The following is a 12040-nucleotide window of genomic DNA, read 5'->3' on the forward strand; positions in this document are numbered from 1 at the left end:
TCAGAGAGAAACTGTCTCAGTCACAGAGCAATAATGTGCAGACAGACTCAGACAGAGAAACACAGAGACAGGGAGAAAAAAAACAATTGAGAGAGAGACAGAGAGATGGAAAAGAGAGAGAGAGGAGGACAGCGACAGCAAGGTCAAGAGAGGCAGAGAGATGGACAGAGGACAAGGCAGAAGGAAGCAAAGACAGGGTGAGGCAAAGAAAGAGATCAAAACATTAGGAGTGGGAAAAGTGGGCGAGGGACAGAGGAGTTTCCTGGCCTCAGTCTCTCTAGCCTGGTCTCCCCAGGGTGTTGGGCTCCTACTTTGCTATTCTCTGGTTTCCATAGCAACAGGGAGGGCAGAGCCAAAATTGCATACACATTTACATCCTTTCTATTTGAATAATTCAACAGGTTTCTGTGCATATTCATGAGATAATGAATGAAGGTGACTCTCAATCCCTGCTCAAAACCTGGCTATGGTATCTCATGCTTTGTAGTATATGGTATGGCTCTGAGCTTGGTTTTGTAGGCCTTGACCTCTCCCTGCCAGACCCTGCTAACAATGCCAGCCCCTGCTCCCCAAACCTCTTTTGCATTTTCCTACCTCTAGGCCTTTCCTCAGGTTATGCTCCTCTGCCTGCAGGGGATGCCCTTCCCTCAGCATCAGTCCTGCCAGTGGCCTCTGGTAAGGAGTAGCAGGAGATGACAGGGGTGAGCAGTGCTCGTCTTGGCTCCCTGGTGGAGGCGATCCTTCAGTCACATTCGTAACTGAGGGTGCTTGAAAGGATCACACTGAGAGAGGCTGGGGTGTAGGCTGAGCTGGAGTCTAACAAATCTACCAACATAGAGGAACCTAGAACACAGTGGCCTCCATATGGAAACTGACAAAGACCATGGTTCCAGCTAGAATAATCAGAGTTGCTGAGATAGCACCAAAAGGAGTCTCAGGAACAGAGGGGCTGAGTGGTTCAGATGGTGGGGGAGAGAGTTCCTAGAGCCAAGAACCCTTTTAAAGTGCCAGGAATTGAATGGCCTTGTGGGCTGGGAGGAGCTTCTTCAGGGCCTGCTCTGCTTATAATTTCGGCCTCACTGACTCCCCGCTGGATCCCTACAGCAGCTTTCTCACTGCTCTTCCTGCCCTGTACCCCCAATCCACTCTCCACATTGTAGCCAGAGTTCTCTTTCTAAACACAATCTGATATTCCGCAGAGCTCCCACCTTGAAGCCTTCAGTGATGTTCCACCTCCCTCAAGATAGAGTCCAAGCACCTTTGGCCAGGCTTGCAGGCCTCCCTGTCTGACCCCCACTCACCTATGAGCCTCATGCCTTACTCTCTGCCTTGAACTTCATGCTCCAGTGATCATCTCTATGCTGCTTCTATGCCTTGGCTTATCCCTTCCCTTCACCTGGAATGTCATGCCCACGTCTCTCCTAAGCTATCCAAGATTCCACACAGGTATAACCTTCTCTTCTTTAAATCTTTGTGTGTCTCTAAAGGTTGGAATACGGGCTCTGTCTGAACTCATGCAGCAGTAAACTTGCCTAATCTGTGTACTTGTCACACCATAGGGAAACTTTTTTTTTTTTTTTTTTAAATGGAGTCTCACTCTGTTACCCAGGCTGGAGTACAATGGCTGGATCTTGGCTCACTGCAACCTCTGCCTCCCCTGTTCAAGCCATTCTCCTGCCTCAGCCTCCCAAGTAGCTGAGATTACAGGCGTGCACCATCACGACTGGCTAATTTTTTTTTTTTTTTGAGATGGAGTCTTGCTCTGTAGCTCAGGCTGGAATGCAGTGGAGCGATCTCGGCTCACTGCAAGCTCTGCCTCCTGGGTTCACGCCATTCTCCTGCCTCAGCCTCCCGAGTAGCTGGGACTACAGGCGCCCGCCACCACGCCTGGCTAATTTTTTGTATTTTTAATAGAGACGGGGTTTCACCGTGTTAGCCAGGATGGTCTCGATCTCCTGACCTCACGATCTGCCCGCCTCGGCCCCCTAAAGTGCTGAGATTACAGGCGTGAGCCACCACGCCCGGCCTCGACCGGCTAATTTTTGTATTTTTAGTAGAGACAGGGTTTCACCATGTTGGCCAGGCTGGTCTCTAACTCCTGACCTCAAATGATCCGCCGGCCTCAGCCTCCCAAAGTGCTGGGACCACAGGCGTGAGCCACCGCACCCAGCCTCCACAGGGAAATTACATATGTGGCTATAGCCCTTGTGGGGTTGGAGGTTCCGAGCCCAGTGATTATATTTGTCATATTGTGGATGATCATCAGCTGTTTGTTGAATAACTGAGGGGTCACTGAGCCCATTAAAGATCAAATTTCAAGTCTCTCTGTTTGGGGACTCTTGAGGCCCTCTGCACAGACTCTGGAAAGGAATGGGCCATCCCTTTGCAAATGCTGCCACCTTGTGGCCAAAGCCAGAAGTGAGTGTAGCCAGAACATCACATCAATGTGAGAGCTGGACTAGACTAGTATTACAGTAAGGAGTGGGGAGGTAGGCCCCAAGGGAGTGCTCAGAGGCCAGCACCAGTGTCCTTTGAACATTCTTGATGAGTTCCAAGCAGACAGAATGACAAGAACAAAGGCTCAGAGGCAGAAAATCTTGTCACTTGGGAAGTGGTCAGAGCTTAGGGTCCAAGAGGACCAGGCCAAAGATGGACTAAGCCATGGGCAGGTGCCAAACAAAGGGGTCCTTTAAAACCACCTAGTGGGCTGGACGCAGTGGCTCAGGCCTGTAATCCCAGCACTTTGGGAGGCTGAGGCAGGCAGATCACCTGAGGTCGGGAGTTCGAGACCAGCCTGACCAACATGGAGAAACCCTGTCTCTACTAAAAATACAAAATTACCCAGGTGTGGTGGTACACGCCTGTAATCCCAGCTACTCAGAGGCTGAGGCAGGAGAATCACTTGAACCTGGGAGGCAGAGGTTGCAGTGAGCCGAGATCACACCATTGCACTCCAGCCTGGGTGACAAGAGCGAAACTCCATTTCCAAAAAGAAAAAAAAGGAAAAAACCCCACAAACACCTAGTGAATGTAGTGAATGAACCTGGATCCTGTCCTCTAATCTTGGCATGGAGGCTAAGGGAATAGAGGAATTACAAGGTCAGATCTGAGTATGGCCCCATATTGGGGTGGGGGGTGCTCAATATTCATTCATTTACTCACTAAATATTTATTGAGCACCTACTATGTGCCAAGTGATGTTCAAGATCCTTAGGTTACATAAAGGAATGAAACAAAGATTCGTGCCCTTTTGGAGCTTACATTCTCATCAGGAGAAGACAATAAACGAAAATATTATTTTAAAGACGTAAATATCATAGAAGTTAAAAAAAACTGGGGTGGGGGAAAGGCAGCATAAGGAAGATTGAAAGTGCTGGACTGCAATTTTAAATGAAGTGGCCAGAGTAGGCCTCATGAAGGTGACATTTTAGCAAAGACTTAAAGGAGGGAGGCAGATAACCATGCAAGTACAGGGGGAAGAGCATTCTAAACAAAGGAAATAGCCAGTGGCTTGGTTTGGGGGAGAGGTCTGAGGGGACTGAAGCACAGAGATCAATATGGGAACTGCCGAGCGATAATGAATGGCACAAACGAACAGAGGCTTTGGGGATGGAGACCTAGAAGGCAAAACGGGCAGAACTTAGTGCCTGCTTGGATATGGAAGGCACACAACTCCTCCAGGCATATTGTTTTCTGATGTCCCCATTCCAAGGGAACAAACACAAAGTGGCTAGACATGCCACCTCTAAGACAGGTAGTGAGAATGAGCAACACATTCCATCCTGGATGACTCCATTGCCCACCAGAATGCTCCACCTTACCTTTCCCAGCCTCAACTCACCAGCTCATCTTCCATGTCTCTTCCTCCAGACCCTCCAGCCATCCACTCTCATGCCCACAAATCCTATCAGCTCCAAAAACCCTCAACCCTATTAATACCTTCCCATCCTTTAGCTGTGGTTACGGGTTAAATTGTGCCCTCCACTCCCACCGCCCCCCCACCAAAACCATATATTGATATCTTCATCCCCAGTACCTCAGAATGTGACTTTATTTAGAAATAGGGCCTTTAGGCTGGGCGCGGTGGCTCACGCCTGTAATTCCAGCACTTTGGGAGGCCGAGGCAGGCCGATCACGAGGTCAGGAGATCGAGACCATCCTGGCTAACATGGTGAAACTCCATCTCTACTAAAAATACAAAAAATCAGCCGGGCGTGGTGGCAGGTGACTGTAGTCCCAGCTACTCAGGAGGCTGAGGCAGGAGAATGGTGTGAACCCAGGAGGCGGAGCTTGCAGTGAGCTGAGATTGCGCCACTGCAATCCAGCCTGGGCAACAGGGCCACATTCTGTCAAGAAAGAAGAGAGAGAGAGAGACAGAGAGAGAGAGAGAGAGAAAGAGAGAGAGAGAGAGAGAGAGAGAGAGATTGAGAAATAGAGCCTTTATAGAGATAGTCAAATTAAAATGAGGTCATTGGGGTGGGCCCTTATCCAATGTAAGTGGTGTCCTTACAAAACGAAGAAATTTGGATACAAAGACACACAAAAAGGGAAGATGGGGTGGAGACACAGGGAAAATGCCACATGAAGATTGGCATGATGCACCTGTAAGTCAAGCATGCCAAAGGATGCTTGCAAATCACCAGGACGAGGCAAGAAAGGATTCCCCCACAGATTTCAGAGGGAGTGTGGCCCTGCCAACAACTTGATTTCAGACTTCCAGCTCCAGAACTGTGAGACAATAAATTCTGTTGTTCTAAGCCCCCCAGTTTGTGGCACTTTGTTACGGCAGCCTAGGAAACCATACAGCTACAACGTTCCTGTCCTAGGATAGTCCATCTCACTCCACCCCATCTTCATGGGGATCTCCAGGCCACTGACTCCTGTCCCCTTTCCCTCACTTCCCTCCTGGCCCAGTTTGGATGCCTCGGTCCTTCACTACATGTACTCTCTTGCTAGTCTCCTCATGCATTTTCCATCATTCCTACCTGTCTTAAAGTCAGTCTGGAAGAATGTAACTGTGCTTTTTCTGAGTCCTCACCTATCCTGTGGGTGCTGCTAGAGCTCACACACCCTGACCAATGACCCTACAAGTTCATGGTCAAAAGCCTACACTGGGCTTTTAGCCCTGCCTGGTCATCCTCCTGTACCTCTCCTAGTCATCTCTCCCAACTGCAACAACTATCTCACACATCCTTCCCTCTAGCTTGCTCGCCCCACTCTCAGCTATGGAGTTGGACTCCTGCTTTGAGGAGATAGAGGCCTTCTGAACTCCCTCATGTCCCATCTTCACCTCTAGACCTATCTGCATACATATCTGTCCCCTCAACTCCATCCCTCCTGTTACAGGAAGTCATCCCTCCTCTTCGCTTGGGAGGCCCTTACCTCCATGCTTCTGGATCCCATTCACTTTTACCTGCTCAGGAACCTCATGCTGTGAGTTATCCACAATCTCCTGCATCCTTCATTTCTTTCCCTACTGGCTTCTTCCGTCTGTCAGCCTATAAACATGCTCAAGTCCCTGCTAGTATATTAAAAACTACAACAACCATAATAACAACAAAAACAAAACCCAACACTCTGTACTCCACATTCCTCTCCTGCTGTCTATCACCCCTTTCTACCCATTCACAATCCAATTTCTTGAAAGAGCTGTCTCTACTTCCTTACCTTTTGTGCCAAGACATGACCTTATGGTGGCAGAAGCCACACTGCAGTGAATTAAGGAGAAAGTGGACAGAACTAGACACAACTCTTGTGCTCTCTTGTAAAGTTGATCAGCCTTTCTGACTCCAAAGGGCTCATGTCTCTGGTCCCCTCCCTGCCATTCCTCCTGCAGGCCCCAGCTGGGCCCTGTAGAGACCAAAGAGGGAGAGAAAATGCCCCTCCTGGGACTCCAGAGCTCGCAATGCCACCTTCGGCACAGATCACCATGATTATTCCATGTGATCCCTCCACCTTGGCCATCAGCAGATGGGATGAGATCATCAGCCAGAGGTCAATAGTCTGCAAGGTAGCCTGGCCTCAAAGCTCCGGAGATCCAATGCTACTCACAGAACTGCTGATGGCAGAAGACACACAAGTGAAGATGTTCAGAGAAAAAGCAGTATGCAGAAGCGGAGAGGGAACAAAATCCCTGAATTAGCTGAGAGGAGAATGGGGGAAGTCAGTCAGTTGCTGGCAGCAAGACACCTGAGTCACTGCCACTACAGCCATAATTCCCTTTAGGAGTGTATGAGATGCTTCATGACCCTGTGCATTTGAGAGATCTGGCTCGGCAGCCACTGAGGTTTTCTCTCCTAATCTCCTCTGAATCCTCATCACGTACCCCTTCCCCAGTGTCCTCCACATCACTCAGAGCTAACCTATCTTTGAAAGCAAAGGATGCAGTATTTAAAGTTTTGACCACTGCCTGCTGGCCCTGTGGTCACCTCACCCCTCCTCTAAGCCCTTATCAAGGCCTTCAGTCCTCCGATTCTCTCTCCCTCTCAATCCCTCCTGCCTGGTCTCAGCTAAGTGCAACATCCTTACATTGCTAGGACCATTCTACTACACATTCTACTACAATGTGAGCCCAGAAGAACCCCAACCTTCTGCTTTCCTGACTGGACACCCAGGCTGCTGGACACATTGGAGAAAATCTCAAGATCCATGGGAGATCCAACCGATTCAATTCTTCAGAGTTCACTACTGCCCATAATCCTGCTCTAGTTCCCGCAGCACCCCCTGCTACTAATGCAACCTTCACTTCTCTTCTCATGCCCCTGACCCTGAGAGTTTAAGGCCAAGGTGAAGCAGAAAAGGAGCAGCAAAGGGAAAAAAGGCAAGGATGAGACCTGGAGAGATATGTGGGATTGAGGTGGGGGTTTTTTGTTTTGTTTTTCTTTCTGTTTTGAGACGGAGTCTCGCTCTGTCGCCCAGGCTGGAGTGTAGTGGCGCAATCTCGGCTCACTGCAAGCTCCGCCTCCAGGGTTCACGCCATTCTCCCGCCTCAGCCTCCCGAGTAGCTGGGACTACAAGCGCCCACCACCACGCCTGGCTAATTTTTTACATTTTTAGTAGAGACAGGGTTTCACTGTCTTAGCCAGGATGGTCTCGATCTCCTGACCTGGTGATCCGCCTGCCTTGGCCTCCCAAAGTGCTAGGATTACAGGCATGAGCCACCGTGTCCGGCCTTTTTTGTTTTGTTTGCGGAGTCTTGCTCTGTTGCCCAGGCTGGAGTGCAGTGGTGCAATCTCACCGGCTCACTGCAACCTCTGCCTCCTGGGTTCAAGCGATTCTCCTGCCTCAGTCTCCCAAGTAGCTGGGATAACAGGCGCCCACCACCAGGTCTGGCTAATTTTTTTTGAATTTTTAGTTGAGACAGGGTTTCACCATGTTAGTCGGGGTGGTCTCGAACTCCTGACCTTGTTATCTGCCCACTGCAGCCTCCCAAAGTGCTGGAATTACAGGCGTGAGCCACCGTGCCCAGTCTTGTTTTTTTTTTTTTTTTTTTTTTTTTTAAGATGGAGTCTCACTCTATTGCCCAGGCTGGAGTGCAATGGCATGATCTCGGCTCACTGCAACCTCTGCCTCCCGGGTTCAAGCGATTCTCCTGCCTCAGCCTCCCAAGTAGCTGGGATTACAGGTGCACACCACCATGCCCAGCTAATTTTTGTATTTTAGTAGGGAGGGGGTTTCACCATGCTGGCGAGGCTGGTCTCGAACTCCTGACCTCATGATCCACCCTCCTTGGCCTCCCAAAGTGCTGGGATTACAGGGGTGAGCCACCATGCCAGGCCTATTTTGTCTTTTCAAGACGGAGTCTTGCTCTGTCACTCAGGCGGGAGTGCAGTGGTGCAATCCCAGCTCACTGCAACCTCCGCCTCCTGGGTTCAAGCTATTCTCCTGCCTCAGCCTCCCAGGTAACTGGGATTACAGGCACGCACCACCATGCCCAGCTAATTTTTTGTATTTTAAGTAGAGATGGGGTTTCACCAAGTTGACCAGGCTGGTCTTGGCCTCCCAAAGTGCTGGGACTACAGGTGTGAGCCACTGCGCCCAGCCTATTTTCTGTTTTTGAGACAGGGTCTCACTCTGTCATCCAGGCCAAAGTGCAGTAGCACAATCATGGCTCACTGCAGCCTCAACCTCCCGGGCTCAAGCGATCCTCTCACCTCAGCCTCCCAAGTAGCTGGGACTAAAGGTGCCTAGCTAATTTTTAGATGTTTTTGTAGAGGCAGGGTCTCACTACTATGTTGCCCAGGCTGGTCCCCAACTCCTGGGATCAAGCAATCCTCCTGCCTCAGCCTCCCAAAGTGCTGGGATTATAGGCATCAGCCACTGTGCCCAACCCAAAGATATGTTTCTAAGACAGGAAAAAGCATGTTTGCAAACTAGTGGAGTTGAGGATAAATGTTTATACAGATAGGTCTGTAGGTGAAGATGGAACATGAGGGAGTTCGGAAGGCCTCTATCTCTTTAAAGCAGGAATCCAGCTCCATAGCTGAGACTGGGACAAGGAAGCTGGAGGGAAGGAGGTGTGAAACAGTTGTTGCATTTGGGATAGGTAAATCATTAATAACGATAATAGCAATTAACAATAGCACTATGTGCCAAGGTGATATCTAAATGTCATATATGTATATTTCCTTATTTAATCTCATAACAACCCTATGTGATAAGCACTATTGTATTCCTGTTTTATGGATAAGACCACTAAGACACAGAGCAGTAACTTGCTAGTAAGTGGCAGACCAGAATTGAAACGCAGGCAGACTGGTACCAGAGTCCATGCTCACAACCACTATACTATACTGTAAGTTGCAGATGTAGAGAGAAATGTCTGACCTGGCAGTGTTCCTAAACCAGGCCAAAGCAGGATTAAATAACTACCCAGGGAATTAGATATATTTAGTACTGACTGAGGCTTCTTGTCCACACTAGATTCTCCCAGCAACATCCTGAGCCTACTCTTCCTCTGTCTTCACCGGATCAGCTCCCAGGGGGTAAGGCTAGGGACTCCCATTTCTCTAATCCCACTCCACATAGCAGGCTGAGTAGAGGCTCATCAAATAGGTAGAAACTTTATTTCCTAAATCCCTCCCTGGACCTCTTTCAGAAGGCAGTTCAGATGCATTGTAGGTAGAAGGCAGAGTAAGCCCTTATTGAGCAACGCGAAACTTGGCAGAGGCCCCACACCTGTCACTCTTCACAGCAGTCCCTTCCCACATGCTAGAGGGAAGGGAAAGCATGACAGGGAAGTCCACTTCTGTGGACTCAAACCTTGATGGGGATTTGCACAGTCACAGGGCTTCTCAGAAAAAGGCACAAGCATCCCAGACATTCAGGCCTGGAGAACAGGCTGGCTCAGCAGGTCTTCACGATCGGGTGTCTCGAGCCCTTCTTCGGGAACGAGGGCCACAGCTGGAGCTGGGCATGGAACCCAGACCAGGGGGTGCCCCTGGGGGTTGGTAGCCACACTCATTGGGGTCCAGGGGGTCCCGGCTGAGCAGTACCCACACTGCAGGCACATGGCGGCGCACTGTGAGGGGGTCTAGCCCTGTGTCAGGTGAGGCTGGGACCCAGCTGTCCTCAGTCTGCAGGAAACGTAGCTTCGTGAGCTGGTGCAGGCCTGGGACCCTCCGCTTGACAATCTCAGCGCAGCTGACAGCCTTTCCTGCAGCCCTGCCAGAACCTGAGAACACCACATGCCGTGCACTGCCGCCCTCCAACCGACCCAGAGCCAGTCCCAGAAGGTTGCGAATTTTGCTGCCATCTCGGACCCGCATCTCAAGGGTATCAGGAGGTAGCTGGGGCATTGGGGAAGGCGCTGGGAGCTCTACAGAGCCAGCTTTCCGGTAGTGCTCCATCCTGCTTGCTGTCTTGAATGTGACTCTCGCTGCCCACTGCAGGGAAGGCATCAGATGAGTGCTAAGCAATATGTCCCAAGTCACTGTCCACCATCCCCTATCTCCATTCAGGATATGGCCCTGCTCCCCGTTCCAGACTTCCCAGAAACAGGATCATGTCCCCTCGTCCTTAGCATCTTGTGACAAGGGCCATGCCTGCCGCTGTCCGGGAAAGGGCTGTACCCCATACACTCCGTTCCTCTACAAGGGCCATAACACCCCCACCTCCAATCCTGGAGTCCCAGAGGCACGACCAAACTCCCCAAACACTGAGCTCTTTGGGATAGTGCCAGGCCCCCTCATCCCAAACTCTCCCGGACTGGGGCCTAGCCCCCCTTATCCTGGACTCCTTGGAACAGGGCCTGGAACCCTCACCCCAGATTAATACCAATAGAGAGCGCTCCTCACAAGGACAGGGACAAGGCCCTTAGCCCCAGGCCCCCCCGGGAAACAGCCAAGAACTCTTACCCAGTGCTGCCCCCAAACAGAACTGAGCCCCTCTCCCAGAGATTACCAGGGTCGATCCATATCAACCCAGGTCACTCAGAAACGGGGGCAGAGGCTCGACTCGGAGGGCTGCTCAGGCTATTCCAAGACAGCCTTGGCCGTTTCCATAGCCACGGTCGCTTCCAGGGTCCTGCCGGCCGCTGCAGCCAAGCAGCAGGCGTCCTCCCACCCTCCGAGTATCCCTCTGCCCGCCCGGTTCCGGCTCTCACCGAATCCGCCTCACGCACGATCCGGAGCCAAGATGGCGCACGGGCCCGGAGTGCGCTAAGGCCGCGGGGCCGCGCACGCCCCGAGGGGGCGGGGCATGAGGGGCGGGGCATGAGGGACTGGACCTTAGGCATCTCCGCCCGGGAAACCCGCCGGCCAGGACGCCCCGGACCAGTCCCAGTGGATGTGGGAAAACGAGCGCAGCCTCCGCTGTTACGCCCGGAAGGAGGCAGGGTAATTCCCTGCCGTAGAAAGGAGCGGCCGTCAGGGAACTCCTGCATCTTAAGGAGGGGGATCTGGACTTTAAAGATGGGAGGACTGGTGTTAGCTGTTGAGCAAAGCGGGAGCAGTGGGTTTCACCGTGGGTGCGAACAAAGGCGTCAGTTTGGAGTGGCTGCTGTTGCACGGGCAAGAGCCTTAGTTACCGACTTCTGAACTTCGACCTCATCCTGTGGGCGCTGGCAGACCACGGGGGTTCTCCAGGGGCCAGTCGAACCAGATCTTGTGAAGGGAGCCCAGGAGGGAGTGATGGGGAAATCGGGCCGCAGCCCCTGACGACACCTGCCACGGAGTCTGGAGGCTGAGGGGGCGGGGGTGCCCACGGAGCCTAGTATGGTGCCTGGCGTATGACCGGCGCTCAAATATTTGTTAAATGATTTGTTACATTAATGAACCAGAGAAATCGTAGTGGGAATGGAAAAAAGATTAAGTTGGGAGATACTAGTAGGTAGGTTCAGTGACGAGCTGGCCACTGTTTGGACAGAGAAGTAGGAAATTCCGAGCTAGGATGACTCCCAGATTTCAGAGCGGTTTGGACACGCTGAATTTGAGGTGCCGGAGAGGTCGCACAGGCTGGGCGGCCAGCGGGCCGTTGGAAAAAGGGTCTGGAGCCAGAGCACTCCCTGAGACCACAAGGGGGCAGCAAACATTTGGTGGAGTACGGTGCCAATCTGTTTCTCAACATGCTTGCCCCAGCGCCCCTACTTCCCCAATTCTCCTCCCCAGGACCAAAACTTCCTGCATCCAAACTTCTTAGGCTGCCCTTCTCGGCTAGTGGTAGCAGGTAGCCTCCCAAGAGAGAAATTTAAAGGCCTTTGCACATGCTGCTCCCTTGGCTCTGAAAGTCCCTGGATATCACTCACCAGGTCCCTTCAGTCCCTTTTTTCTTCTGTGTCCACCTGATAGGACCGCCCTTTTCCTGTACTGTCTATCCTGCTAGCCTGTGCAGGGCAGGGATTAGGTGAGCCCTATCTACTCCCATCATCTGATATTTGGGGGTCTCTTCTTGGTAAATATGGGATAAACGAATATCCTATTCACACAATCAAATGAGAGCCTTCATCTTCAGAGCTCTACACCTGTCAGAAAGCCAAACCAGGATGAGTTTAGTTCCCAGTCCAACGATTAGGCAGGCTGCCACTTCTGCCCCCCACCACCCC

The 12040-nt window shown here is 51.5% G+C and overlaps 1 protein-coding gene across 3 annotated transcripts; it reads right to left on the bottom strand.

The window, feature by feature from the left end:
* Window positions 1-9046: 9046 nt before the first annotated feature.
* Window positions 9047-10728, bottom strand: LOC105485690 (ribonuclease P/MRP subunit p25 like). Of its 3 annotated transcripts, none has more exons than XM_011748058.3 (2): window positions 10604-10728; window positions 9047-9884 (listed from the first exon to the last, which is right to left on the bottom strand). In XM_011748058.3, exons 1-2 carry the CDS (start codon window positions 10712-10714, stop codon window positions 9357-9359), a joined length of 639 nt encoding a protein of 212 aa, XP_011746360.2. In that variant the 5' UTR covers window positions 10715-10728; the 3' UTR covers window positions 9047-9356. The 3 variants fall into 3 exon arrangements, with proteins under 3 accessions (XP_011746360.2, XP_011746363.2, XP_011746361.2); XM_011748061.3 differs by having other exon boundaries at window positions 10402-10637; XM_011748059.3 differs by lacking the exon at window positions 10604-10728 and adding an exon at window positions 10356-10596.
* Window positions 10729-12040: the final 1312 nt, after the last annotated feature.

This window comes from Macaca nemestrina, chromosome 14 (genome assembly GCF_043159975.1).
Source record: "Macaca nemestrina isolate mMacNem1 chromosome 14, mMacNem.hap1, whole genome shotgun sequence".
Classification (NCBI taxonomy): Eukaryota; Metazoa; Chordata; class Mammalia; order Primates; family Cercopithecidae; genus Macaca; species Macaca nemestrina.

What these genes read in the sequence shown, in the direction of transcription:
- LOC105485690 (XM_011748058.3), bottom strand. Translation starts at nt 10,714, where the DNA reads ATGCCCCGCCCCTCATGCCCCGCCCCCTCGGGGCGTGCGCGGCCCCGC. An exon ending in TCGTGCGTGAGGCGGATTCG is followed by an intron (nt 9,885 to 10,603) that starts GTGAGAGCCGGA and finishes CCTTCCCTGCAG; the next exon opens with TGGGCAGCGAGAGTCACATT.